Source organism: Phyllostomus discolor, chromosome 11, assembly GCF_004126475.2.
Source record: "Phyllostomus discolor isolate MPI-MPIP mPhyDis1 chromosome 11, mPhyDis1.pri.v3, whole genome shotgun sequence".
Taxonomy (NCBI): domain Eukaryota; kingdom Metazoa; phylum Chordata; class Mammalia; order Chiroptera; family Phyllostomidae; genus Phyllostomus; species Phyllostomus discolor.
The window spans coordinates 66,845,652-66,870,051 of NC_040913.2; the positions used below are offsets into that span (position 1 = coordinate 66,845,652).

The following is a 24,400-nucleotide window of genomic DNA, read 5'->3' on the forward strand; positions in this document are numbered from 1 at the left end:
CTGTCCCTGAAGACCAGGCTCTGCATGTCACAGCGACCACCCCACAAAAGACCTGCCTGGCCTCAGAGCACAGAGCAGGCAAGTTTCCAGAATGAACTGACTCACTCCATCTCTTCGTGTTTATTAAGCATCTACTGTGTGCCAGACAGCCCTCTAGATGATGCAGACAAAGCAACAAATGAGCCAGATGATGAGACTTACATCCAAGTGACCATTGGCTTTGGATAACCGATCACCAGGTGCAGAAGTGTTGTGAGCAGTGGACACTGCGGAATAGAGTGCAGTCTTTTTCTGCCTCTGTTTCTGTCTCTGTCGGTGCAGCACTCACCTTGCCGGCCACTTCCCAGGCCTTTTCCTCCAGAGCCTGGAGTCTGGCTGCAGAGACCCTGGTCAGCCGTGGAGCTCAGGTGGTGTCCCACTCTTGATGCCCGGGAGGTTGCTGCTCTGTGAGTGAAAACTGTTACTTGGTGTGCATGTAGCACATGCATCTCCTTCTCCAGCCTGGCTGCCAAGGTGGCAGGCTGCTTTCCCTGGCCTGAGGTGACTTGCCCTTCCCTGATACCTGTCCTTTGTTGCAGAGATACAACCTTGAGTTCGGGACTCTCCCCAGGATGACAGCCAAGAAACAAGACTCCTGCATTCCCTGGAGACAGTGCCATGCCTATCTCCTGGCCCTGCATGAGGGGAGTGGAGAGTGGGAGCTCAGGGAGTGAGGCACCCTGCCAGCTTCTGAGCGCTCTTCCAGATGACCCGTACTGAGTGGCACGTCTGTGAGAAACACACCACACTGTGTGGCCTCTGACTCGGGGCTCATTCTCTCTCCCTCCACCCCAGCCCCCAGTAGAGTGTGTGAGGCAAAGTTGTTGTCAAGAGAAGCCATGTGCCTCATGGCCTAGCCGTGGGGCTGGGAGGCATGCTGAGTATCTCCTGCTGGCACAGCCCCTCTTGACCTTGAACCAACTTGTCCTGTGGTCAACAGGCCACTTGAGGCTCCAGCAGAGCAGTCTCCTCCAGGCATGCCAGGCAGGGGTATCCTCCCAGAAATATGTGTAGGGGCCTGGGCATGAGATGTCATGTGGCATGGAAGGGTCACAAGACAAGCTGTGCCTCCCAGAGCCCTTGAACTTGGGGGATGGAGGTGTAAGCCTGACATGCCAATGATGCGCAGGCACCGGGACCCTCTGTGCTAGAGGTGCTTTGTGGGTCCCCACCTGATACCACCTGGAAAGAGAGGCCTGTGAGCAGAAGGACCAGTTCAGATGGAGGAAAAAGCAGGACCCTGAAGTAGAAAGTCCTGTGTTCAAATCCCACATGCACCGCAGATTCTTCACCTCTCTCTAAGCCTCAAATTTCTGTTCCAGAGAAAAGATGAAGTGATACTTAGCTTTTATCATATTGTAAGGATGAAATGAGAGCCACACGTAAACATCTGAAAACCATAAAATCACATTTTTATTTTCTTAGAACAAAAAGTTCCTATGGCCAAAGCGGGCCCCACTGGATACCTTTACCAATGAGGCTCCAGTGGGACCTCCCCAAGGCTGCACAGGCCAGGTGACAATGCCCCCAGCATAGCTGCCTGCCCCTGTCCCTCACTCCCGCTGGCCCAGGCTCCAATCAGAAGGCTGTGATAAGCAGAAGGACAATCATCCACCCTCTGAGCCAGGGTGGGTGAACCTTGCCCTGGAGGCCTGTCACAGTGGGGACAGAGACGCTGTCCTAGGCCACACCATGGCCAGCCCGCTGTGCCTTTTCCTGCTCAGTGCCTCACTGGCCAGCCTCCTATCACCAGGGGGAAGTGGTAAGTGCCCCTCAACCTGCAGACTGGAGAGGTGGCCTAAGGGAGGAGGAGAGAGGTGGGGAATTGGGATGATGCTCTTGAACCTCCACGGTGTGGATAGTGGGTGCCGGATAGGCTGACATGGGACAGCTGGGCTCGGTGGTCTCAGCCAAGGTGGCTTAGGCCAGGTGTGCCTCCCTGTGGTTGGAAAGTCAGACAGTGGATCAGAGGTCATAAAGACAGATAGCAACACATGGACAGAGAAAGAGGGAGAGAGACAGACAGAGACAGACAGACAGGAAGACAGAAACAGACAAAGAGAGGACGGAGAGGGAGGGAGATGGAGGAAAAGAGGGAGACAACAGAGAAATGGCAGGGAGAGACAGAGAAAAGTCCCCTTTTTCTGCCACAGTGAGCTGGGGGAGGAGAGGACGAGGGGTAACAGGCGGAGAGGAGTTCCCGCGGCAGGGAAGACAATGAGGGAAAAGCTGGTGTCCGCGTCCTCAGGCTGGCTCAACCAGGGGAGGGGGCTGCCCAACATGAGGCTGGACAGATGGGGGACTCTGGACCTTCCAAGATTCTTGGATCTGCCCAAAGAGAAAAGGCTCAGCAAGGAGAGAAGCAGAACAAAGAGAAAGAGCAGAGGTGGTATCACCCACCTCTGGTGGGATTTGTCTACATTCTGGGTCAAGTGCAAGCACAGGAGCACAGAGGTGCAGACCCAGGTGTGGGAGTTGAGAAAGCAGTGAAAAGTGAAAGAGAAAAACAGAACAGGGAAGACACCCGTGTAGGGGAATGATGGAGCAGAGAAATCAATGTGTGGATTTGGTTTCAAAGCAAGCACTTGGTATTGTAGCAGATACTCGGAGTAGTGGGGAAGGGGCACACAAATACCGAGTTTGAACCAGATGCTGTTGGGTAATATTGATGTCACTAGAAGAAATGAGGAATTTGGAAAGGAAAGTGATTTGAGGTAGGAATGAAGTTAACCTTTACTGAGCACCTAATGTGTACCAAACTGAACACCAGGAGTTGTATATAGTCTTTAAAACATCTCTAAGGTATAAGTATGTATTGTAATTCCCATTTGCCAATATTAAGCAGTAAATGACCAAGATGTATTTGAAACTCAAGCCTTCTTGATTCTGCAGTACTGTTTTGTTTTGGTTTTGTTTTTTTGTTTTTTTAGTTTTGGACATGGGGAGTTTGGAATTCTGAGATGAGGAGAGACATCCATCATGATGAGAGTTGAAAACACAGAGCTAGGATGAAAGTTGGGACTGGAAATATCAACTTGGAGAGTTTTTATTACATGAGACTAAATTCTTCAGAGGAAAAAAGATAGAGAGCAGAGTGCAGAGAGCAAAGAATAGAACCTGAGGTCCTCCTGTACCACAACGAAAAGAAGAAAAGGAATGGTTGAGTAAGAGATAAGACTCAGGCAAGGATCCAGAGATTCTCTGACCCAAGACATTTTAATTGGCAGGTCATGACTCATTTGTGAGTCATGAAATCAACTGAGTGGGCTTTTTAAATTATATTTTGTTATTTATGCTATTATAGTTGTCCCAATATTTCCCCTTTTGTCTCCCTCCCCCACTCCTCAGGCAATCCCCACATGTTGTCCATGCTCATGGGTCATGCATATAGGTTCTTTGGCTACTCCATTCTCTATGCTATACTTTGCATTCCCATGACTATTTTATAACTACCAGTTTGTACTTCTTAATCCATTTACCTTTTTCACCCATCACCCCCTGCTCCTCCTTTCATCTGGCAACCACCAAAACATTCTCTGGATGATTCTGTTTCTGTTCTGCTTGTTTATTTTGTTTTTTAGATTCAGTTATTGATAGGTGTGTATTTGTTGCCATTTTATTGTTCATATTTGTGATTTTCTTCAATTTAAAGAAGACCCTTTAACATTACATATAATACTGGCTTGGTGGTGATGAACTCCTTCAATTTTTTCTTGTCTAGGAAACTATCTGTTCTTCGATTTGAAACGATAACTTTGCTGGGTAGAGTAATCTTGCTTCTAGGTCCTTACTTTTCATCACTTTGAATATTTCTTGCCAGTCCCTTCTAGACTGCAAATTTCCTTTTGAGAAATCAACTGACAGTCTTATGGGGACTCCCTTGGGGGTAACTAACTGTTTTTCTCTTGCTGCTTTGAAGATTCTCTGTTCATATTTAACATTTGGCATTTGAATTATGATGTGTCTTGATGTTGGTCTTTTTGGGCCCATCTTGTTTGGACTCTGTGCTTCCTGTATTGTACGTCTATTTCCTTCACCAAGTTAGGGAACTTTTCTCTCATTATTTTTTCAAATAGGTTTCTAATTTATTGCTGTCTCTTTTCTCCTTCTGGTAGCCCTATGAGGCAAATGTTGGACTTCTTGAAGTTGTCCCAGAAGCTCCTTACACTATCCTCTTTTCTTTTTAATTCTTTTTCCTTCTTGCTGTTCTGATTAGTTATTTTTTCTTCCTTATGCTCCATGTCACTGATTTGATCCTCAGCTTCATCCACCCTACTGTTAATTCCCTATAGATTGTTCTTTATTCCAATTAGTGTATCCTTTATTTCTGACTAGATCTTTTTTATGCTGTTGAGGTCCTCATTAAGTTCCTTGAGCATCCTTACAACCGGTGTTTTGAACTCTGCATCTGATAGATCGCTTTTCTCCATTTTGTCTAGCTCCTTTTCTGGAGCTTCAATTTGTTTCTTTCAATTGGTCAATGTTTCTTTGTCTTCTCAGTTTGACAGCCTCCCTGTATTTGTTTCTAGTTACCATATTTTGCCATGTATAATATGCACCCATGTGTTCATGTGAATTATACATGGGATTATTATATACATTTTTATGCCCATATTATGTAGTCATTATACCCATATATAATGTACATCCTTATTTTTCTCTCAAAAATTTGGGCAAAAATGTGCCTATTATACATGGAAAAATACAGTCGGTAGAGCTACTATGTCTCCCAGGCCTGATAGAGTGGCTTAATGTAGTAGGTGTCATGTAGGGTCTAGTGGCACAGTCTCCCCTATCACCCAAGCTGGGTACTCAAGGTGCACTTGCTGTATGGGTTATGTACACCCTCCTCTTGTAGTTGAGCCTTGATTGCTATTGGCACGTCCCAAGGTCAGCCACTGCCTGTGTTCTGTCCAGGGTCACACACCATTAGCTACAAAGTGATCTGCAGATGGCTGCTACTTGTGCTGGGCTTGGAGGTGCTCAGGAGAAGACAAGCTGTGAACCAAGACTGGCTGCTGCTAGTGCAGGGCCTGGGGCAACTTGGCAAGAGGTATGGAGCTCACTGGAGCCAGATGCTGCTTATTTGAGACAATTTAGAAAAACATGAAGCATGGGCCAAGACAAGCCATTCATATGGAAAAGCCACTGAAAACAGTTTGGGTGGCCCCAGAAGTTACATGGGGTAGGGCATCGGGGAATCCCCATGGGCAAACAGTGTGAGCCAGGTTGATAGATTATCAGATATGGTGCTCACCTGTAGGCTCTGTGGCTCAGTGGGGCAGGGGCAGGGGTAAGCCTCAGAAAACAAAAAATGGCCTCTGCCAGTACTTCTGTCTGGGAGAAAGTTGTCCCCCAGCTCTCACCCTGATGCTGGACAATTCAGTTCCTCCCCATATGTCCCTGATGTCTTTCAATCTGCTGCCCCAGCACTGGAGCTCAGAGGGAATGAGTCTGAATAGATTTGTGCACAGGTCATTTTAGAGGAACTGCCTGGGATTTCAGGAGTTTCTGTCTTCCACAGTCTCAATCTCCACTGATATTTACAGTCAGAAGTTATGGAGACTTATAATCCTGGCACTGGAACCCTGGGCTGGGGGGCTAGTATGGGGGCTGGGACCCCTCACTCCTGAGATATCCCTCTCAATTTTTATCTGCCCCATGTGGGTATGGGACCAGCCCATTCTGCACTCTGCACCTCACCTACCAGTCTTGGTATGATATTTTCTTTAGTTTTATAGTTGTAGGACTTCCATTCAGCTCGATTTCTAATGGTTCTGAGTGTTGGTTGTTCCATAGTGTAGTTGTATTTTTGATGTGGTTGTGTGAGGTGGCAAGCTGTGTTTAATTACACCACCATCTTGACTAGAAGTCTTGGGTTTTATTTTTTGATGAAACAGAAAAGAATCAAGTAGAAAATTTTGTAATAAGTACTAACTACTTATTATAAGTACTGTGGGTTGAAACAGTAGTAAGTACTACTTCTTGAAACTCCTATTTTAATCGTGTGTGTGAATCCTGAGACTTGATATAAATCATACCTTTAATTGTAGATTGCAATTAAAACAATATCACAACTCCCCACTTAATTCAGAGCCGAGACCTTGAAGGGTGGGTGAGATTCAGGGTAGGGATGAGAGTGGAGGAGTACAGCCTGAGCCAAAGCACGGAGTGGAGTAGCCTGGGGTGGGAGGCGCAGGGATGACAGTGAACTGGAACCACTCTGAGAAGGGAGAGTTCAAGAAAAAAGGTTTGGGTTGACCACCCTAAAGATGGGCATGAAAGTGAAGGGAGAATGTTAAGTTGATTATATGGGATGTGTTTACTTCTCCAGAGAAGAGCGTGTGGGGTCTAGAATGGCGTCTTATTCTATAACTCAAGGAGGAGTCATGAGGAAGATGGGTTCCTTCCCACTTGCCCTAGTGCATGGAGAAGGTGTTTCCAGTCTTTTGCAGCACAGAGATGATGTGGTAGTACAGGCTGGGGGCAGAGCAGGTAATTTGATAAAGTGCCTTGTGTCCTTCCATGTCTTCCAGTGTTCATTAACCAGGAACGTGCCAACACTTTCCTGGAAAGGATCCGGAGGGCAAATTCAATATTCGAAGAGATGAAGAAAGGAAACCTTGAAAGAGAGTGTTTAGAAGAGACTTGCTCCTATGAAGAGGCCCGAGAAATCTTCGAGGACATGGAGAAGACAGTAAGGGTTATGAGACAGGGATCAGTGGTGAGCTGTGCTGGGCCCAGATGAGGACGCTTTCTGGCCTGGTCACCCCTCTACTGGAGGCTGTCATTGTAGCCCATGCTGAGCACCCATAACATGTCCTTACGTGCTGTGGCCTCAGCCAGGAGAGAGCAGCTCGGGAGACACTTTCTGGTGTGGGGAGTGGGGAGACTATCTCTATCACTTACAGTGCTACGGGTTCCTGTGTCTTCACCCACCAGGTGAGGCACATCAACGTGTTGTGTGGGTGGGAAATTGAGAGGAAGGTATGGCCCAAAATCAATCCCGGTGAGTTAGGGGAACTTCTGAAGGTATTGTTAAATTGATTTTAAAACATAACAGGTCACACACACACGCACAGATGAGAGAGAGAGGGAGCTAGAGAGAGACATGGAGCCCATCATGTTTTTGCCCAAATCCACGCCCATAGCTGGGCACTTGAGTTGCATCCTTTAGAGCAATGGGCGCGTAGGCGCATGACCAATGGTGAGCCATGAGACCCAAAACCGTGCCTGCTTAGCAGAAAAAAGAGCAGCTCCAAAGCACCCTCCCTCTTCCCCCTAGAATAGGCAGGGCCTTGTCCCTTTCTGGGAAATAGCTAATAAGCCTCCCCCGCCTTGAGTAGGGCCCTGGGGAAAGATGGCCACCATGCAGAGGTGAGGTGACAGTGGATGGCAGCAAGTGAAACTGGGCAAGAATGAACTGAAGGTGCCTCAAAGCTAAGAAGAAAGTCACAGAGAAGGAGGCCAAGCAGGAGCTCCACAAGAGACAGCTAGATCAGGCTTCTGCTGTCACCACCACACCACTGACAGCTGCCCCATCCACACTGCGGGACTGCAGTTAAGCATCCACCAGATGCTGGGCACTGGGGAGATCCGCCGTCACGCAGGCTCCAGGTATACCCATTCACTTGCTGCACCTGGCAAACATCACCTTAAAGGAGGCACGTAGGATCCATGCCAAAAGAGCTTCCAGGGGAAGTGCATCTTCTGTGCCCATAGAGATCAGGTCCAATTACACATCTTGGCCAATGCAAGAATTTGAAATCAGAAGAAGAATTTATTCATATTGATAATCGACTACCTTGGGGAGACATAATTAGAGTTCAGGACAATCTTGGAAAAAACAAAAGGGTTTGCTGAGGGTCATTCTCCACAAAATCACACTACTGCCTCCTTGCTCACACGTGTTACCTCATTCTCACTGTGACTTCAAAGACAAGGAAACACGATATCATTGGAGATACTTGGGCTTGAACCTCAGTGAAGAAGAATTCTATCATTCACACTAAACGCATCACATATATAAGTTGTTTGGGGTAAGTTGGATTCCTAGACACTGAAATTCCTAGGATGAACGTTATTCCAAGCTGTGGTCAAGCTTTTCATCACCTAGCACAATAAGCTGGACATGAACTTATGTACAAGAATTGCTCCAGAACTACCGTAAGATGGCAGTGGTCAGTGGTATTGACCAGGCTTGTGAAATTAGCTGCCACTTCCAGATGATTTGACTTTGATTCGCCACCTGTGAGTTTTACATGGCCTCTGCAGACTATTACGATCTCATGAAATCATAGAGATTATATCAGGTTTGGTGAAGCACATTGCAAACAAGATCACACACCACTCCAATGGCCTGGAAGGACAAACCCATGAGGTAGACTTCACCCCATCCTTCCAAGGAGTCAGCATGGTAGAAGAACTTGAGAAAACCCGAGGAGGGTTTCTAACTAACCTGTCAGAGCCTGCCAGAAACTAGCCTCTTCAGAACTGAAGAAACTAAAAAAATTCTTGATAATACCTGTGCGGCAAAAGCTATTGAATGTCCTCCACCTCAGACCACAGACAGACTCTTTCATAATTTTGTACGAAAGTTGCTGAAAGCCCGGTGCAGCAATCCCACATTCACCTGTGATCACCCATGGACCCCAAGATCCAGGGCCAAATGGACCACTCTGTCACTCAGCGAGCACTCTGAGCTGTTTGTCATGGAGGAGGAAGCATGCAATGAGTTACATAGTTCGATGTAGCAGCAAGCAGCTTTTTAAAGAACACAACCAAAGCATTTGAGATCTCGCTTCCTGGCAAGTATCATCAGTTTTGGTTCAAATCAATTCATAAAAAGTTGAAAGAAGGGTGGGGTGGAAGGAAAGGGAGAACAGACCAAAGCAGCTGATGAGGAGGAGGCTGTGTTCATAGATGTAAACCTCTGCGTGACCATGGAAAACACACGGTTGGCTGTGACGACACAGGTGTTAGCTACGACACCATGTTTGTCGCAGACTCCAGTAACATTGGAGAAGTACCTGTTTCTATCATGAAGCCTGAAGATAGGAAGGAGAAAGTAGCCACCACTAATACATCAGAAAACACAATTGGCACTTCTGTCTAGAAAGCAGTAATTGTTAAGTTGCGTGACTCAGGCATCTTCGTGTTCCTGCAGAAGGTCGAGCTCTGCCGGGGATTCTTGTATGCTTCTCTCCAGTTGACGGCAAGTGTTCGTTCCAGCTGCCATAAGAGAGAGGAGGAATTGGGACTTCATTCTCACTCATTAACCGATAAATGACTTGCCTCTTTAAAAATGTTACTCATAATTTCAAGAGCTATTTTCATTTTTAGTATTCCATTCATTACATGTTCCTTTAATTCACATACACATATAGTTTTTTAAAACAATAAAAGTAATTGTAATGCCAGTCCAAGGTCTCAGCATCATTTCCCAAATACTTTTCCTCAATTCTATATAGCTACCATACTCATAATTTTAAAGAGCTAAATTATATTTTGTTGTATCAACACACTTACTTTTCTCATGTTTTGGCCATGTAAGTTATTTTTATTTTGCTATTGTGAACACACACACACATATTTCTTCTGGATTATCTTCTAAGAATAGCTGCTCCTGAGAAGGATTACTGGACCAAAGTCTATGACCAAGTTCCGGCTCCGAGTCATGTAAAGAAAGCACACTCTGCCCTGTCTCCAGTGAACACAGCTACAAAACCCGGACACACTGCACGGAGCAGCGGTTTGAGGGCTCTGAAGAGTGAATGGCAGCAGTGCCTTGAGGAAGACCAGATCTCAAAGTATCAGAGAATTGTGAGTTTGCCATTTTTTCTGCTCCAGGTGTCCAGACGTCACTTGACTTGAATCTATTTAATTGATATTTACAGGATTCCCAACAACAGTGGAATACAATTTCCTGCCAAGCACCCACGGAACTTTCTGCAAGACAGACCATATCCTGTGTCATAAAACACATCTTAACAAACTTAAAAGATTGAAATCATATAAAATATGTTGTCTGACCATAATGAGATGAACCAAAAATCAATAACAAGAAAAAGTACAAGTATGTGGAAACTAAACAACACACTTGTAAATAATATGTGGGCCAAAGAGAAAGCCTCAGAGGAAATTAGAAAATCTTTTCAGCTGAACAAAAGTGAATATATAACATATAAAATCTGTGGGACTCAGCTAACATAGCTTATAGGGGAGTTTGTAGTATTAAATGCTTTTATTGGCAAAGAAGAAAGGTCTCAAATTGATACCTGAAGCTTCCACCTTAAGACACTAAAAAAAAAAAAAGCAAAATAAAATCACAAATTGGGTGCTTTAAAAAACCTATTCTCTCATTTCTGGAGACCACAAGTCTGACATGAAGGTGTCACCAGGGTTTGTTTCTTCTGGAAGATCTGGGGGAGAATCTGCTCTGGCCCCTCGCCTCACTGCTGGTGGCTGCCGGCGACCCTTCCCCTTCCCCGCTTGAGGACACGTCTCCAACCGCTGCTTCCGTCTTCACATGGCCTCTCTCTGAGTGCCTCTGTGTGTCCTTTGCTGCCTCTTACAAGGGCACTCTCATTGATTTAGGGTCCACTTTAATCCAGTTTGATCTCATCTCATTTGATTAATTACACCCGCAAGACCTTATTTCCAATTAAGATCATACGTGAGGCCTGGCTGACGTAGTTCAGTGGATTGAGCGCGGGCTGTGAACCAGGCATCGCAGGTTCGATTCCCAGTCAGGGCATATGCCTAGGTTGTAGGCCATGGCCCCCAGTGGCCACGCATTGGTCTCGGTCTCTCTCTTTCTCTCTCTCTCTCTCTCTCCCCCTCCCCCTTCCCTCTCTAAAAATAAATAAATAAAATCTAAAAAAAAAAAAAGATCATACGTGAGATCACACCTAAATTTGGGGGTTGGGGAGATGCTACAGACTGCAGCAAAAAAAAAAAGGTTAAGACCATGAATATTTGTAATGTAAATAGGCTCGTGATACTCTGTTTTAATGACTAATTATCATATTTTAAATTACCACAATCATTCACCAATAATTCAACCCTTTGCTGAATCATTGACCCAAGTACTTCAACTAAGAACCCGTTGGAGCAGCAAACAGAGCAAAGCATTTTGGTACAATCCATTTCTTGGTAATTAATTCGAAAATAAATTTTCAATATTCAACAGAGCTGGTAAATGAAGCCACACTTTTATAGATGCAGAAGATCTGAAAACCTTTCCCTTTTAGATTGAACATCTCTAGAGCAGTTTGTCCCAGGAAATGACTTCCGTTTGGGAAAGTGCCCCGTCCAGGCTGAGTTACTAGGCTGTGGTTGTCACGGGTGCGAAATGCCTGCGTTTTCCCTAATGCGCTTTACAATCTTTTTTTTCCTTTTAGAACGAATTCTGGAATAAATACAAAGGTGAGATGTTTTCTCTTTTAATCTTAAGTGATGGGGTTCGTTAGGATATTTAAATTGGGAGAAATTGTACTTGAATTTTTGAAAATGCTTCCTGAGCTGCCTTTGCACTCCTGTGTTGTAGATCTCACTTGTTTAACACTTTTCCCCTACGAGGATTTTTATAAGTTATTGTGAAATGGTTTTTTAATAGTAACTTTATGCTAATTCTAGTTTTGTTACTTAAATATAGATTCAAATCCATTTCTTCTCATTAAAGAATACCAAATTTGGTGATAATTTTTTAAATCCAACTATATTAGTTAGAAACAGAGACCGACAGGTTGGGGCCTCTGACCAGGTAACCACCTTGATTTAATGTCTATGGCACCTGAGATGGTATTAGTCGTGACTGGTGTTTTTATTCTGGGAACAGCATTCAAATGTCTCAGAATGACTACCGGACTTGCTTCTAAATTAGATTGTACAAAGGCACCACGAAATGCGAGGTCCCATTTCAGTGCTGAGCAGTTGCCTCTGCATTCTCGTTTCATCCCCAGGGTGTTTGGAAAGAGGAACCTTAACAGCCCTCTTGTTCAAATGCTCAGCCCACAGTGCAGGCGCTCGCACATCCTGCTTCCTTCCAGCTGGCCCCCACGGGCACCAGCCCACAGGTCCTCACTGTGAGGTAAAAACACTGTGAAACGTTTCAGCCAAAACTGGAAACCTCAGTCAACGATCCCCTTAGAAAAGGGCATCACGACATACACACAGCCGCAAAAGGTGGGGTTAAAATGCAGTTCAGATGGGAGAAAGTGTTTACAGGGAAACAAGGAAGAATTTCAGGTTCACTCATGTTTATCTGAAAAATGTGTGCCAAGATCAACACAGCAAAGCCATTTTGCCCGCAAGCTTTGGTCTCCAAACAAACCCTTTCTCTGCAGACGGAGACCAGTGCGAAAGCAGCCCCTGCCTGAACCAGGGCGGCTGCAAGGACGGCCTCGGCGAGTACACGTGCACCTGTTTGGAGGGCTACGAAGGCAAAAATTGTGAATTACGTGAGTCTCTCTTTTCGGGGTGCTTTCACGCCAGAGTTACCTGAAGAATCAAAGCTGGGAAAGAGGGGCGAGCAGCCAAAACGTCAAGGAAACTATCTCAGGTCACTTCTGATTTAGAGCCCGTGCTTCATTATGATGGGCCACTGTAGTAAGAAAGGAAAAAAAAAAGAAGAAAATACAGTAAAAGCCCCCAAAATGTTCCCCAGTCACTCAGTTTTGGAGTACATTCATAAGACACATAGTCACTTGCTGAACATTCATGAAGCGTGTGGCCCATCAGCACGGACACGAGGCCTGACTTTCTTCTCCTTGGAGCAGAATGTCTCCCTGGCCGCTGTGACTCCCTTTGCTCGTGGTCTCGGACAACGATTCGAACTCACCACCTTTCACTTACATTCGTTAGTGCAAATGTCCATACTAAGTGTTCGGGATTGTCCAATTATAAAAATTTGAAACATTTAATTAATTCTACATGGAAGAGTCAGAGTTTTCCGAATATGGAAAATAAATTGAATAAAAAGTAGGTTAGTATTACCTAAGTTTTCCCTAAAGAGAAAAATTTGCATTTCTTTCAAATTACTTAATTTATAATCTTGAGAATGTGCTCTTGGATTGCATTCCTTTGGAATTTTCCCCAATGGGAATATCAGTTATGCATTGTGCCATCCCAAGTCCAGAGCTGCCGCTCCCGCTCCCGCACAACTTCTGGCCGATCCCGGGGCCATTGTGAATGTTTTCTACCATTTCATTAATGTTGATCTTTGCACTGTAATTATTTTCTCATCAAAACCTAAATGTGGAGTGTAAGTTACCAGGGCGGCATCACAGCGTGCCCTAGAAGCAGGCAGGTGACTCCGGCTGAGCCGGAGCTGCTGACCGGCAGGGGCTGCCCTCGGCCGGGCCTTGAGGTCCAGACACGACTCCAGGCAGGCTCTGTGCCAAGAGATCCACGTGACCTGTGATGGTTATCCTGTATGGTGGTGTGACCTCTACCACTTTACCAGTGAGGAAACTGAGACCCATGGGTTTAAATAACTTGCCCAATTGACACAAGTGACGGAAGGGCCAGTGTGGAGCTCGGGTCGGCCTGACTCCAGGGTCTGCACTGCCTGTTTCTCTGTCCTGCGGTGCCGGAGCCCAGACCCCAGGCTCCGAGGCCCTTGTGGTACAGGGATTCCTTCAGCCTCAGAGTAGATGGGCCTCTGGCCACTCCTGACCACCTGGCGCTGGAACCCACCCTCCTGCAATCAGCACATCCATGCCGGTCAGGACCCACATGCCTTTTTAGGGTTGAACTTAATTAAGACTCTCCCAGCCTCCTCTTCTCCTCAGTGGGCATGATCAGATTACTTAAGAACCTTCTAGAAGTTGGTGCCCCGGGCCCGACAGATACTCATGGTTTCCCCAGATGGTCTGGGGAGGCAGAGGGGCAGTGAGAAGAACTCACGCAGAGGCGTGGGACCCTTACCCCTCCAGCCTGCTCTGGGCAGCCTGTCCTGTCTGAGCCATCTCATGGCTCTGGCCCTTTGTTCTAGCTGGGTGGCCCACTGCAGGGCTCACGGGTGGGTATTTGCCCCCCTGGGGTTGCTGTCCTTCCTTCCAGCCAGCTGCAGCCTCAGTTTCCCCAGCCTGTCCTGAGAGCCAACATGCCTCCCTACAGCCACGCGAAAGTTCTGCAGCCTGGATAACGGGGAGTGCGACCAGTTCTGCAGCGAGCAGCAGAACTCCGTGGTGTGTTCCTGTGCCAGGGGCTACATCCTGGGTGACGACGGCAAGTCCTGCATTGCCACAGGTAGGGAAGCAGGGGGCCGGCCCACCACGGCTCCCTGAGTCAGATCGGCAAAGGCCAGTGCTGGGGAGCAGTACAGCTGGAGCATCCTGGGTGGGCCGCAAGGTTCGGAAACAGACCCACTGCTTCTGTGAGCATTTGAAAAATGGGACCAGCAATATTACCCAACTGCTTAGTGAGTGTGAAAAGTAAGGGAGTAATTCATGGAGGACACTTTGCACAGTGCCTGGCTCACTGCAAACCCTAACTATGTAATAGGAAAGTGTGTTTTGTAGCCCCAGGTAGAGCAGGAGGCTGGGGAGGCTGGGTGTGACAGTGGACCAAGGCAAGAGCACAGGCTGGCGAGGGGCACTGCAGGCCTGGCTGTGGGAGCTGTGGGCTTGGGCCAGATGGGCAGACAAGGACCCTCAAGAACTAATTTAGACTACGTGGGCCCCAATGTCCATCAAATTTATTTTTTTCTTTTCCTTGATAAAAGCTGGACACCATGAGTCTGACCTAGAATCTCGCAGAGGGCATGACCTACCTATTAAGGGGCTGAGTGATGTGGCAGGTCCCCGGGGAGAGAGAGTCCAGGTCTCACACACTGTGAGAAGCTCCTCCTCTGCGGCAAGGCCAGCCTGGGGCCAGAGGCTCTGAGAGGCCACCCTTTCTCTTAGCTTCGTCTCACAGCAACTCCAGCTTGCTCCTCAAAGTGTGGTTCCCTGACTGACCCATAGCTTCAGCATCAGCGGCAGAGGTGGGGATGGGGGGAGGGAAGAGGGGTAAGTTGGAAGTACGCTGTCCCAGCCTCGCCCCCCACCTCAGAGGCAGGCACAGTCCAGGATGACTGCCATTGTGTAACCTCAGCTCCCGCAACAAGTAAAAGACAGTGTCATTTACCTGTCTATTGGTCGTGAGATTTCAAACGTCAGCTGGTTCAAAAATGGAGGGTAGACATGCATACAAATTTTGCTTAAATTCCAGGAATAATTGCAAATTAATTTAATAAACTTTGATGTTTGAAAACAAAATCAAGTAAACTGCTTCTTAATTTAGAATTTCGAAGAGCAGTGAGTACAAAAATTGACCAGAGCTAGCAAACCGTAGGGTGAAGAATTCTTTACCTCCAGATAACACGTTCAGCAGAGTCCGATGGGGGTGGGTGGGGAGAGCTCCTCCAGGTCCCTCGGGAGCCCACCAGACGCGAAAAAGAACTAAGTTTTGCTTCTCTGATCTTAGACAAACACCAGGCAGCAGAGGAGGGCAACCACCCGTCCCCAGATTGGCCTTCCAACCCTTTCCCTTTCTCTGTCCTGCTCTGGTCCCTCCCCCCACCTCTGTTCCCTAGTTGGTGGCCACACAGGAAGGAAGTTTTCTCGTATTTACTTGGCATCTCCCTTGCGCGTGGTGCCTCTAAGGACAGCTATCATTTTCAGACATTATCGTACAAAGCCATGGCGTTGTGCTCCTTTTTGTGCTTCAGATTATTTGCACATGATGTCCCTTTTCCCCAGGACACTTTAAAAAAAAGAAAACACTTCAGCCCTGGCTGGTGTGGCTCGGTGGATTGGGCACTGGCCTGTGAACTAAACATTTCACTAGCATATGTCAAGCACACAGTGGAGCTGAAAGGGTTTGACAGTGAGCACCCGTAGGCCCCTGCCTGGGTTCTACCGTTAACATCTCCTGCTACTTGCTTCATCACCTATCCACCCCCCGTTCGTCCTCTGTCCATCACAAGCTGCTTCATTATTTTGACACATTTCCAAGTAGATTATAGACATCCCCTTCAATGCTTCAGCATACCGGTCAACCCCAAAGGTCAGTATCCATGGCACTGTCATTTCAGTAAAACTGACACACAGTGGGTACACTGGTATGAAGTGCACGTTCCCTGCATTGTGACAATTGCATCCACCTTGTGACCCAACCCTACCAAGACACAGAGCATGCCACACCCCAGAAGTTCCTCACACCCCTTCCCAGGTTCTGAGCACACTCTTCACTCTTCCCAACTGCATTTTCCAGCTGCCTCACCCCGTCCCCTGGAGGTTGGGCCCTCCCTGACTCCTCCTGCCCCATAGTGACGTAGGTGTGAGGTAGGGAGGTGTTCTCTTTGCTGAAGCCCCAGGCCTTTTTTTTTTCTTCTTAAGATGCTTTTCCCTGTGGGAAACACACTGAGAAAATTAGGAAAAGGTCGGTGGCCCAGACCTCCTACGACAGCGAGGATCCCTCCCAAACCATCATGCCAGACCTGTACGACCCTGGAGACCTGGGACCCACCGTGAACCCTTTCCATCTGCTGGACCTCAACAGCACGGAGCCCAGCTCTGTGGACGACCAGACGAAACTCACCCGGATAGTGGGAGGGAGGGACTGCGGAGACGGCGAGTGCCCCTGGCAGGTAACTGCTGAGCATGCCAGCGAGTTGACTGGATGGGGGAACCCAGCCTGGCTGGGCACTGCGGGCATGGCCATCGAGGCCCGGGCTCCTGCTGCCCAGGCACACGTGTGGACCCTCAGCGGGCTTTGGGCCCCACTGCTGAGAGGCTGAAGGAGCCTGAGAGAAGAAGCTGGGCCCTTGCCAACGCCCTCCCAGCCCCGCTGCCCATCCCCATCTGTGGGTTCAGGATTTGAGTCCTAAAATCTCTACTTACAGTAGAAGGAGAGACGGGGTGCCAGCTGAGACTGCAGGTTTGGCCAGCAGGTAGAGGGTGGCTCCCCATGGTGGGCGGGGCCTCCCCTTGCTGTTCTCTTTGCCTGGAGGCAGAAAGAGTCACTCTCCTTGTTTCATTTCTAATTTGGTAAAGTTTTTTTTCTATTCAAACACTTAAATTCTAATTAGGTGTTCATTTGGATGAAGGTCACCAGATTCAGCAAATAAACACAGGACTTCCACTTAAATTTGAATTTCACATAAACAATGAATAATTTCTAATGTAACATACAACAAGTATTACATGGGACATACTTATTACACCAAAAGTTATTTGCTATTGATTTTATTCAAATTCAACTAGATGTCCTCTATTTTATCTGGCAATCCTAACTTGGACTTATGTTTTTAGTGCCCAAAGCCAAAACGGCTTCTCCTACAAGCAAAAATCCCAGAGCCGCCAACAACCTTCCTTTAGAAATTAATTCAGCTTTCACTCACCTCCAAGGTACACGGCAGGTGCGCATTTGTCTGAATTGCGAAGGGCCCAAGGGAGAACATTTCCGCATCTAGTTTTTTGCAGAGAACTTGAATGTCGGGCCCAGAACTGAGGGTTGTGATGTAGGCTACAAAACCATCAGAGTGAATTTTCTGACATGTGGCCATCTAGGTCTGGGAGGTGAGGTGCATCTGAATGACCACAATTCAAGTTGGTGTGGGATAAAGGCCACGAAAGCGGTGCCAGTAGGCATAGATGAAGTTCCACTGGGAAGAATAGGACAGGCTCCCCACAGGGTGGAGGTGCCCTACTCGGAGCTCTGAGAGAGGCTCTACAAGGGACTCCACAGGCAGAGAGGGCGGGGAAGGGCGCTTGGGCAGGAGGATCCTCCCCGGAGGGTCCCCCCGTGGATGAGGCTACGGGCAGCGAGGATTCTCACTCTCCTGGCTCCAGGCTAAGCAAGTTGCCTCGTCTCCATCTTTGAGAATAACAGTCAGTGCCCAAATCTTAGAAAGACTGACTCTCCCTCACTTGTTACCCAAGTTGCATTATGAGTTGATAAATTATGCAAAAAAGGGCAGATAAACATTATAGTAGGTCCTTGTTAAGGTGGTTCGACTTACAACTTTTCAACTTTGTGGTGGTGTGGAAGTGCTACATGTGGGTCTTCCCGGGACCAGACAGGCAGGGTGGTATTCTCTCCTGATGCTGGGCAGTGAGCCAAAGCTCCCAGTCAGTCAGACGATCAGGAGGGCAAACAACTGAGACGTTACAGTGAACTGTGTTGCCAGTGATTTTGGCTATTATGTTCTGAGCACTGTTTTTTTATTTTATTTATTTTGAGAGAGAGGAGAAGGGAGAGAGAGAGGGAGAGATACATTGATATGTGAGAGGTACATCAATTGGCTGCCTCTCCCATGCCCCCACCCTGGGACCTGGCCTGCAACCCAGACATATGTCCTGACTGGGGTTCGAATCCACTACCTTTCAGTTCACAGGCTGGGACTCAACCCACTAAGCCACACTAGTCAGAGCTGTTCTGAGCATGTTGAAGGTTGGCTAGGTTAAGCTACGATATTTAGTATGATAGGTGCCTTAAATGCATGTTCAACTTACGATATTTTCAACTTACGATGGGTTTATTGGGATGTGACCCCACTGTAAGTCAAGGAGCATCTCTACCACATACTAATCAGGAACATCTTCAAGAATTCTTTCAGAACTTGATGTTCATTGTTTCATTAACCTACACATATCCCCAGCCAATAACTGTTGCTTAGAGGATGAGGAATTCCCAAGAGAAAGGAAACAAACAAACAAACAAACAAATTGCTCCATCTCTGGATTTGCAAGCCTGGTCCTTTGGGGGGAAAGAAATAAGAGAATTGTCTGTCTATAGTGCCTTTCCCCTGCTCCATCAATGCTCATTCCCAGTGGAAAACTCCTCACTCCCAAACCCCAGATCAGAGTGAAAATCCCTTCCAGAAGTGGCCATATAGATTTCCCTGGGAACTGACCTTGATGGTGGCATTCCACGGGCTGTGGGAGGATGGCTTGGACAGTGGAACTGCTCTAGAGCCCAAAAGTCACGCCAGCATAGGCAAGCATTTTCTCCACGGGCTGGTCGAGGGTGTATAATTTATAGCCACACAGACAAGAAAGATTTTTACCAGAAGAAATAGAAGACTAATCTTGCCCTGGCTGGCGTAGCTCAGTGGATTGAGCGCGGGCTGCGAACCAAAGTGTCACAGGTTCGATTCCCAGTCAGGGCACATGCCTGGGTTGCAGGCCATAACCCCCAGCAACCACACATTGGTGTTTCTCTCTCTCTTTCTCTCCCTTCCCTCTCTAAAAACAAATAAATAAAATCTTTTAAAAAAACTTTTAAAAGAAGACTAATCTTTGTCTTCTATTGAGTTTGTAGTGCAGGCGAAAAAGGAGGTGGATAAATTATGGCAAAACCTGACTGAGTGGCTAGCACTTGCCACTTAGTAGGGCCCCAACAAATGTCTGTGGAGTGAACAATTAAGTCAATCCATGGGCTGGTGGGTGAAGCAAAGACAGGAAGGTGTGAGGTGCTACCCACACCTGTGCTGTGGAATCAGGAAGAGGGCTGGGAGGAGCTGGGAAGGTGCCATGGGGTCCACTGTGAGCCACCCCTTGGAGAACATGCCAGGGTGCTGGACTGAACAGCCAGTGGGTCTGCAGTGGGGCAGAAGTTCTGCAGGACTGGCCACGCTGGGCCACAGCCTGAGCAGTCTGGTGGGCACGGTGGGTGCGCTGGCTTGGGCTCTGCATTCCGGTCTGAAGGCCCCACAGTCCTCTCGTGGGGAGGGGCAGCAGAGCGGGAGCAGGAACAGCGGGAGGCTCAAGTAGGCACACCAGCTGGGGAGGAGGACACCCTAAACCAGGTGGGCTCAATGGAGAGGAAGGCTTGAATTAAAGGTTCCGAATTCCTCTTCCCAGAAAGTCACACTCAACCTGTTTGGCTCTGGCATTCTCTTCACAGGCTCTGCTCATCAACGAGGAGAATGTGGGCTTTTGCGGTGGCACCATCCTGAATAACTTCTATGTCCTCACTGCCGCTCACTGCCTTCTCCAAGCCAAGAGTTTCAAGGTGAGGGTAGGTAAGTGGCGCCAACACCCTCAGCTGCCCCGCAGGGCCCACTGCCACTTCATATTTCCAGAGACCATTAGAACTGATCAGATTTGTTGGAAACATTAGATAAAATTACTGGAATCCGGACTGGGGGCTGGGAGAAGTTTCAGAGAGGAGGAAGAGGAGCAGAAGTAGGAGGCAGAGGAAGAGGAAGAAGGGGAGGAGGGAAACAGGAGGAAGGGAGGAGAAGGAGGGGAGGAGAAGGGGGCACGGGAAAAGGGGAGGAAGAAGAGGACAGAGAGGTAGATGAGAAGGAGGAGGGGGAGGAGGGGGAAGTTGAGATGAAGGGCGGGGAGTAGGAGGAAAATGAGGAGGCTCGGTTGGTCCAGGAAGGGGCGGGGTGGCCTTCCCGGAGCCAGCCCAGAGCTCCACCCACCCCTGTCGCAGCCCTCCCTGAGGCACTAGGTGTCCCTGCCCAGGGCAGTGGGCCTGGTCTCCGTGACCTTTCCTCTGCGAAGGCTCTCAGAGCCCCACTTCAGGAATTTGAGCACCGAGTTTCCCTGCCTTTCATATTTTTGTCTGTGGATTGTTTCGTCATGTCTGTCCCCCTCTACCAGACTCCAGAGCTGTCTGACACAGGCCACAAAACGTGAGCCACATATGTAATTTTAATTTTCTGGTTACATTAAGTTTTTATTTTACATTTTTTAAGTTTACAGGTGAAAAATTAATTTTAGCAATGTATCTTGTTTTATCCAATATATCCAGAATATCATCATTTTGATATGTAATCAAGTTATAAAATTATTTATGAACTATTTTGAATCTTTTTTTCTTTCTAAGTCTGAACTTTGACTCTCACAGCACCTCCATTCAGACCAGCCACATTTCAAGGGCCCGGTTGCTCCTGTGGCCGGTGGTGGCCCTCTAGACTGGGTGGGTCGAGAGCATAAGACCTTCAGCTCACCCATGTCCCTGGCACATGACACCCACTCAGGAAATACATGTCTGCCAATAAATGAACCTGAAGTCTCCGAGGTACTGAACATTCGCAGAAAAATATGACGAAGAGTTGCCCCTAGATCGTGAAATTGGAGGCCATTTTTACTTATCTCTTTATGATTTCCTACATTTTTCGAATTTTCTAGGGACCATACACCATTTTTTTAATCAGAAAAAAAAATAATAGCCACTTTAGAAAGCCACCCCATGGGAATGCTCGGCCCCGGCTGAGCCGACACCATGTGCTCTCACCACGCTCCAGGTGACCAGAACACGGAAGAGGAGGACGGCAACGAGATGGTGCACGAGGTGGAGATGATCATAAAGCACAACAGGTTCAACAAGGAGACCTACGACTGCGACATCGCCATCCTCAAGCTGAGGGTGCCCATCACCTTCCGCAGAAACGTGGCCCCTGCCTGCCTGCCCGAGAAGGACTGGGCCGAGTCTGCGCTCATGACGCAGAAGACGGGCATCGTGAGCGGCTTCGGGCGCACCCATGAGAAGGGCCGCGCGTCCACCACCCTCAAGATGCTGGAGGTGCCCTACGTGGACAGGAACACGTGCAAGCTGTCCACCAAATTCACCATCACCCAAAACATGTTCTGTGCTGGCTACGACTCGAAGCCTGAGGATGCCTGTCAGGGGGACAGTGGGGGTCCTCATGTCACCAAGTTCAAGAACACCTACTATGTCACCGGCATCGTCAGCTGGGGAGAAGGATGTGCACACAAGGGAAAGTTTGGGATCTACACCAAAGTTACCAACTTCCTCAGGTGGATCAATAGGTCCATGAAAGCCAAGGTCAGGGTCCACAGTGAGCAGGAGGACCCTACGTCGTCCCCCGTACTACAGTGATCCCACCAGAAGACCCACTGGCAGCCACTGGTGTCCTGTTTTGTCTTAACACTTGCCACTCTGATCAGGCTGAATCCTGGAATACGTTTCCTTTCTGTGATGATTAGATTTGTGTTGTTTCCTTATCCTGATTTTGCTCTTGCTCTCTCGGAGTGCGGAATGAAATTTTCGTTTGGAAACTAGACCCTGCCTTTCCCCCACCAGGTCGGAGGAGTCCCCCTGCGACTGTCACATTTTATAGGACAGGGGTTTACGCTCCCTGGGATGACTCCTCTTCTCAAAACCAGGAGGGAGCCATTTCCATTCATAGCACATTTTTCTGTTTCCGATTGACCTAAAATGCCATCTTGGCCGGCCACATGCACACTTGGGAATAAATGGCCAGGGTTCTGGGAGCAAGAGAGAAGGCACAGCAAGGGTCAGGGCCAGACCACGACTGGGCAGCCTCACTCTGGGGTCGGGGCGGGGAGGTGGGGGGGTTCACCACACGTGCCGCATAACTTCCCTAAGCCTGTCATTCACCTTCTGGGATGAGACAAGTGTGGGCATGTGTCCTCCAGGGGCTTCCTATGAAAGGCAGGCTCCCGAGGAAGGGAAGGCCCAGAGAGTTTCTCACTGGTGGGGACATTTTAACATCTGCCTTTACACTACAATCAACTGGGCACTTTTAAAATGTGCCCAAGCCTGGGTCTACTCTGGCACAGTCTCCTGAGCAACTTACATGCCCACTAGGTACCACCTGCCCCGGAACGGGAGATGCTGGAGTCCTTCACCCAGGCCACAGCCCAGAGCACTTAAATCAGAGCCCGTAGGGTGGGCATGGGCCCCCTTGGTTTCCACAGCTCCTCAGGTGACCCTGGCATGTGTGACGTGTGTTGTTGGGGGCTATGGGAGGGCTCCCCCTTCTTAGACTGGATCATGTCTAAATGCCACGTCCTTTCCCATCCGAGCTCTGCCCACACTGGCTCCGGGCCCTCAACCTAAATGGTCATGAAAATCAAACATTTTAGAAAATAGAAAAGGTCACGTCAGACCAGACCAGCGTGTTCCAGATATCCTATACAGTTTGCATTTTGCGCAACTTTGCTAAGCAAAGTTTCAAAGTCCCATTACAAAAACTCCCAAAAATGTCAGTAGCTTTTTTTCACTTTTATAAACAGGAGCTATTGCAAGGTTAGAGTGTTTGATAAACACAAGACATTGCACAGTTAGAAAAATCAATATTGACACATACGCAGTTTCCCAGAAACAGTCTGCGGAGAGCAGGAAAAGCTGAGGGTGACATTTCTCCCCCTGCCTGCCTCAGCTTCTCCCTCCCTGGGGAAAAGGCCTCCGGTGGCAGGAGACCATTGTATTGTCGGGTAGAGAGTTTTCTGTGCAGTTGACGTCTCTGTCCCCAGGCAAACTCCAAACGTGGGTTCCTATCTCTGGAGGTCAAAGGTTGTTTGGGGTCCAGAGAGGACACCAGGGAAGGGTCACGAGGAAAACCTGTCTTTGTTATTACTACTTGATTTCTCACTCTTGGCCACTATCATTGGCGACAGAGCTCATGCATGTATCAGAGAGGAAGGGAAACTGAGGCACAACAGAGAGAAGTGTGGGGGGAGCCTCCAACCACCTTTGTGGGTCTACTTATCTCCCCCATCCAGAAACATTCAATTCTGTGAGGTTCTAGAGGAAATAAGGGGAAGCAATGTGGTTGGGTACTTTGGGGGGGGTGCTCTGGCCTGGGACTCACAGACGAGGCACCCCCAGCTCTGCTCACCCCTGGGTGCCCTGGGACAGCGTAACTCCAACTCTGAGGATCTCCATCGGCACGGGAGAATGGAGCTAATGAGGCTGCCTCATGTACATGTTAACCCTGAACATGGGCCAAGGCTTGTGTGCAGAGGGACATTCCCTACCTGCTGCCGCCAGAGCTTCCTCAGGGAAGTCATCTGCGGGCACAGAGACCAGGAGGAAGCCAAGGGTGAGGAACCGACGAGGAGGGCAAAGCGAGGGTTTGATGGAGAGTACAGGAAAGGTTACAACACTACAGTAAAGCCATCTTCTCCCTGGGCACTGCCACCCCTACACATGCATGCTCAGTTCATAAGGGTGCGAGAATGAAGGGGACACCGTGGGAGCACATGCCTCGAAACGTGGAGGGTGCTCTGGATGGTGAGGTGAGGTTTGAAGGGACAGGGAGGCCCAGCTGAGCGTGAATTAGGAAGCAGAGGAGAGCGTGAGCCAGCTACGTAGCGGCCGGGCCCAGTGCTGCTGCTGCAAAACCAGCAGTGGTAGTAGGTTCACAAGCACACAGGTGGCCTTCCAGGAGCAGGGCCTGCTGGCTTACGGGGGGTCTGTCTGGTCCTGAGGCCCTGCTGCAGGCAAGGAGCAGGGACCAAAGCCTCCTAGCAGATGAGTGACGAGACCATGGTGAGGGGGCGGGGGTAGGGGAGTGCTGCTGTCCATCCCCATTGGGGTGGAGCCACCTAAATGGGAACTGGAGGGTTTACATTTTGATTTTAGTGGG

General features: G+C 48.3%; 1 protein-coding gene and 1 pseudogene across 1 annotated transcript; both read left to right on the forward strand.

The window, feature by feature from the left end:
* The first annotated feature begins 1,664 nt into the window (after positions 1-1,664).
* On the forward strand, positions 1,665-22,010 carry F10 (coagulation factor X). The gene is made up of 8 exons (XM_036011487.1): positions 1,665-1,801; positions 6,576-6,736; positions 11,442-11,466; positions 12,387-12,500; positions 14,161-14,292; positions 16,425-16,675; positions 19,936-20,053; positions 21,290-22,010. Exons 1-8 carry the CDS (start codon positions 1,732-1,734, stop codon positions 21,883-21,885), a joined length of 1,467 nt encoding a protein of 488 aa, XP_035867380.1. The 5' UTR covers positions 1,665-1,731; the 3' UTR covers positions 21,886-22,010.
* On the forward strand, positions 7,400-8,873 carry LOC118497443 (annotated as a pseudogene).
* Positions 22,011-24,400: the final 2,390 nt, after the last annotated feature.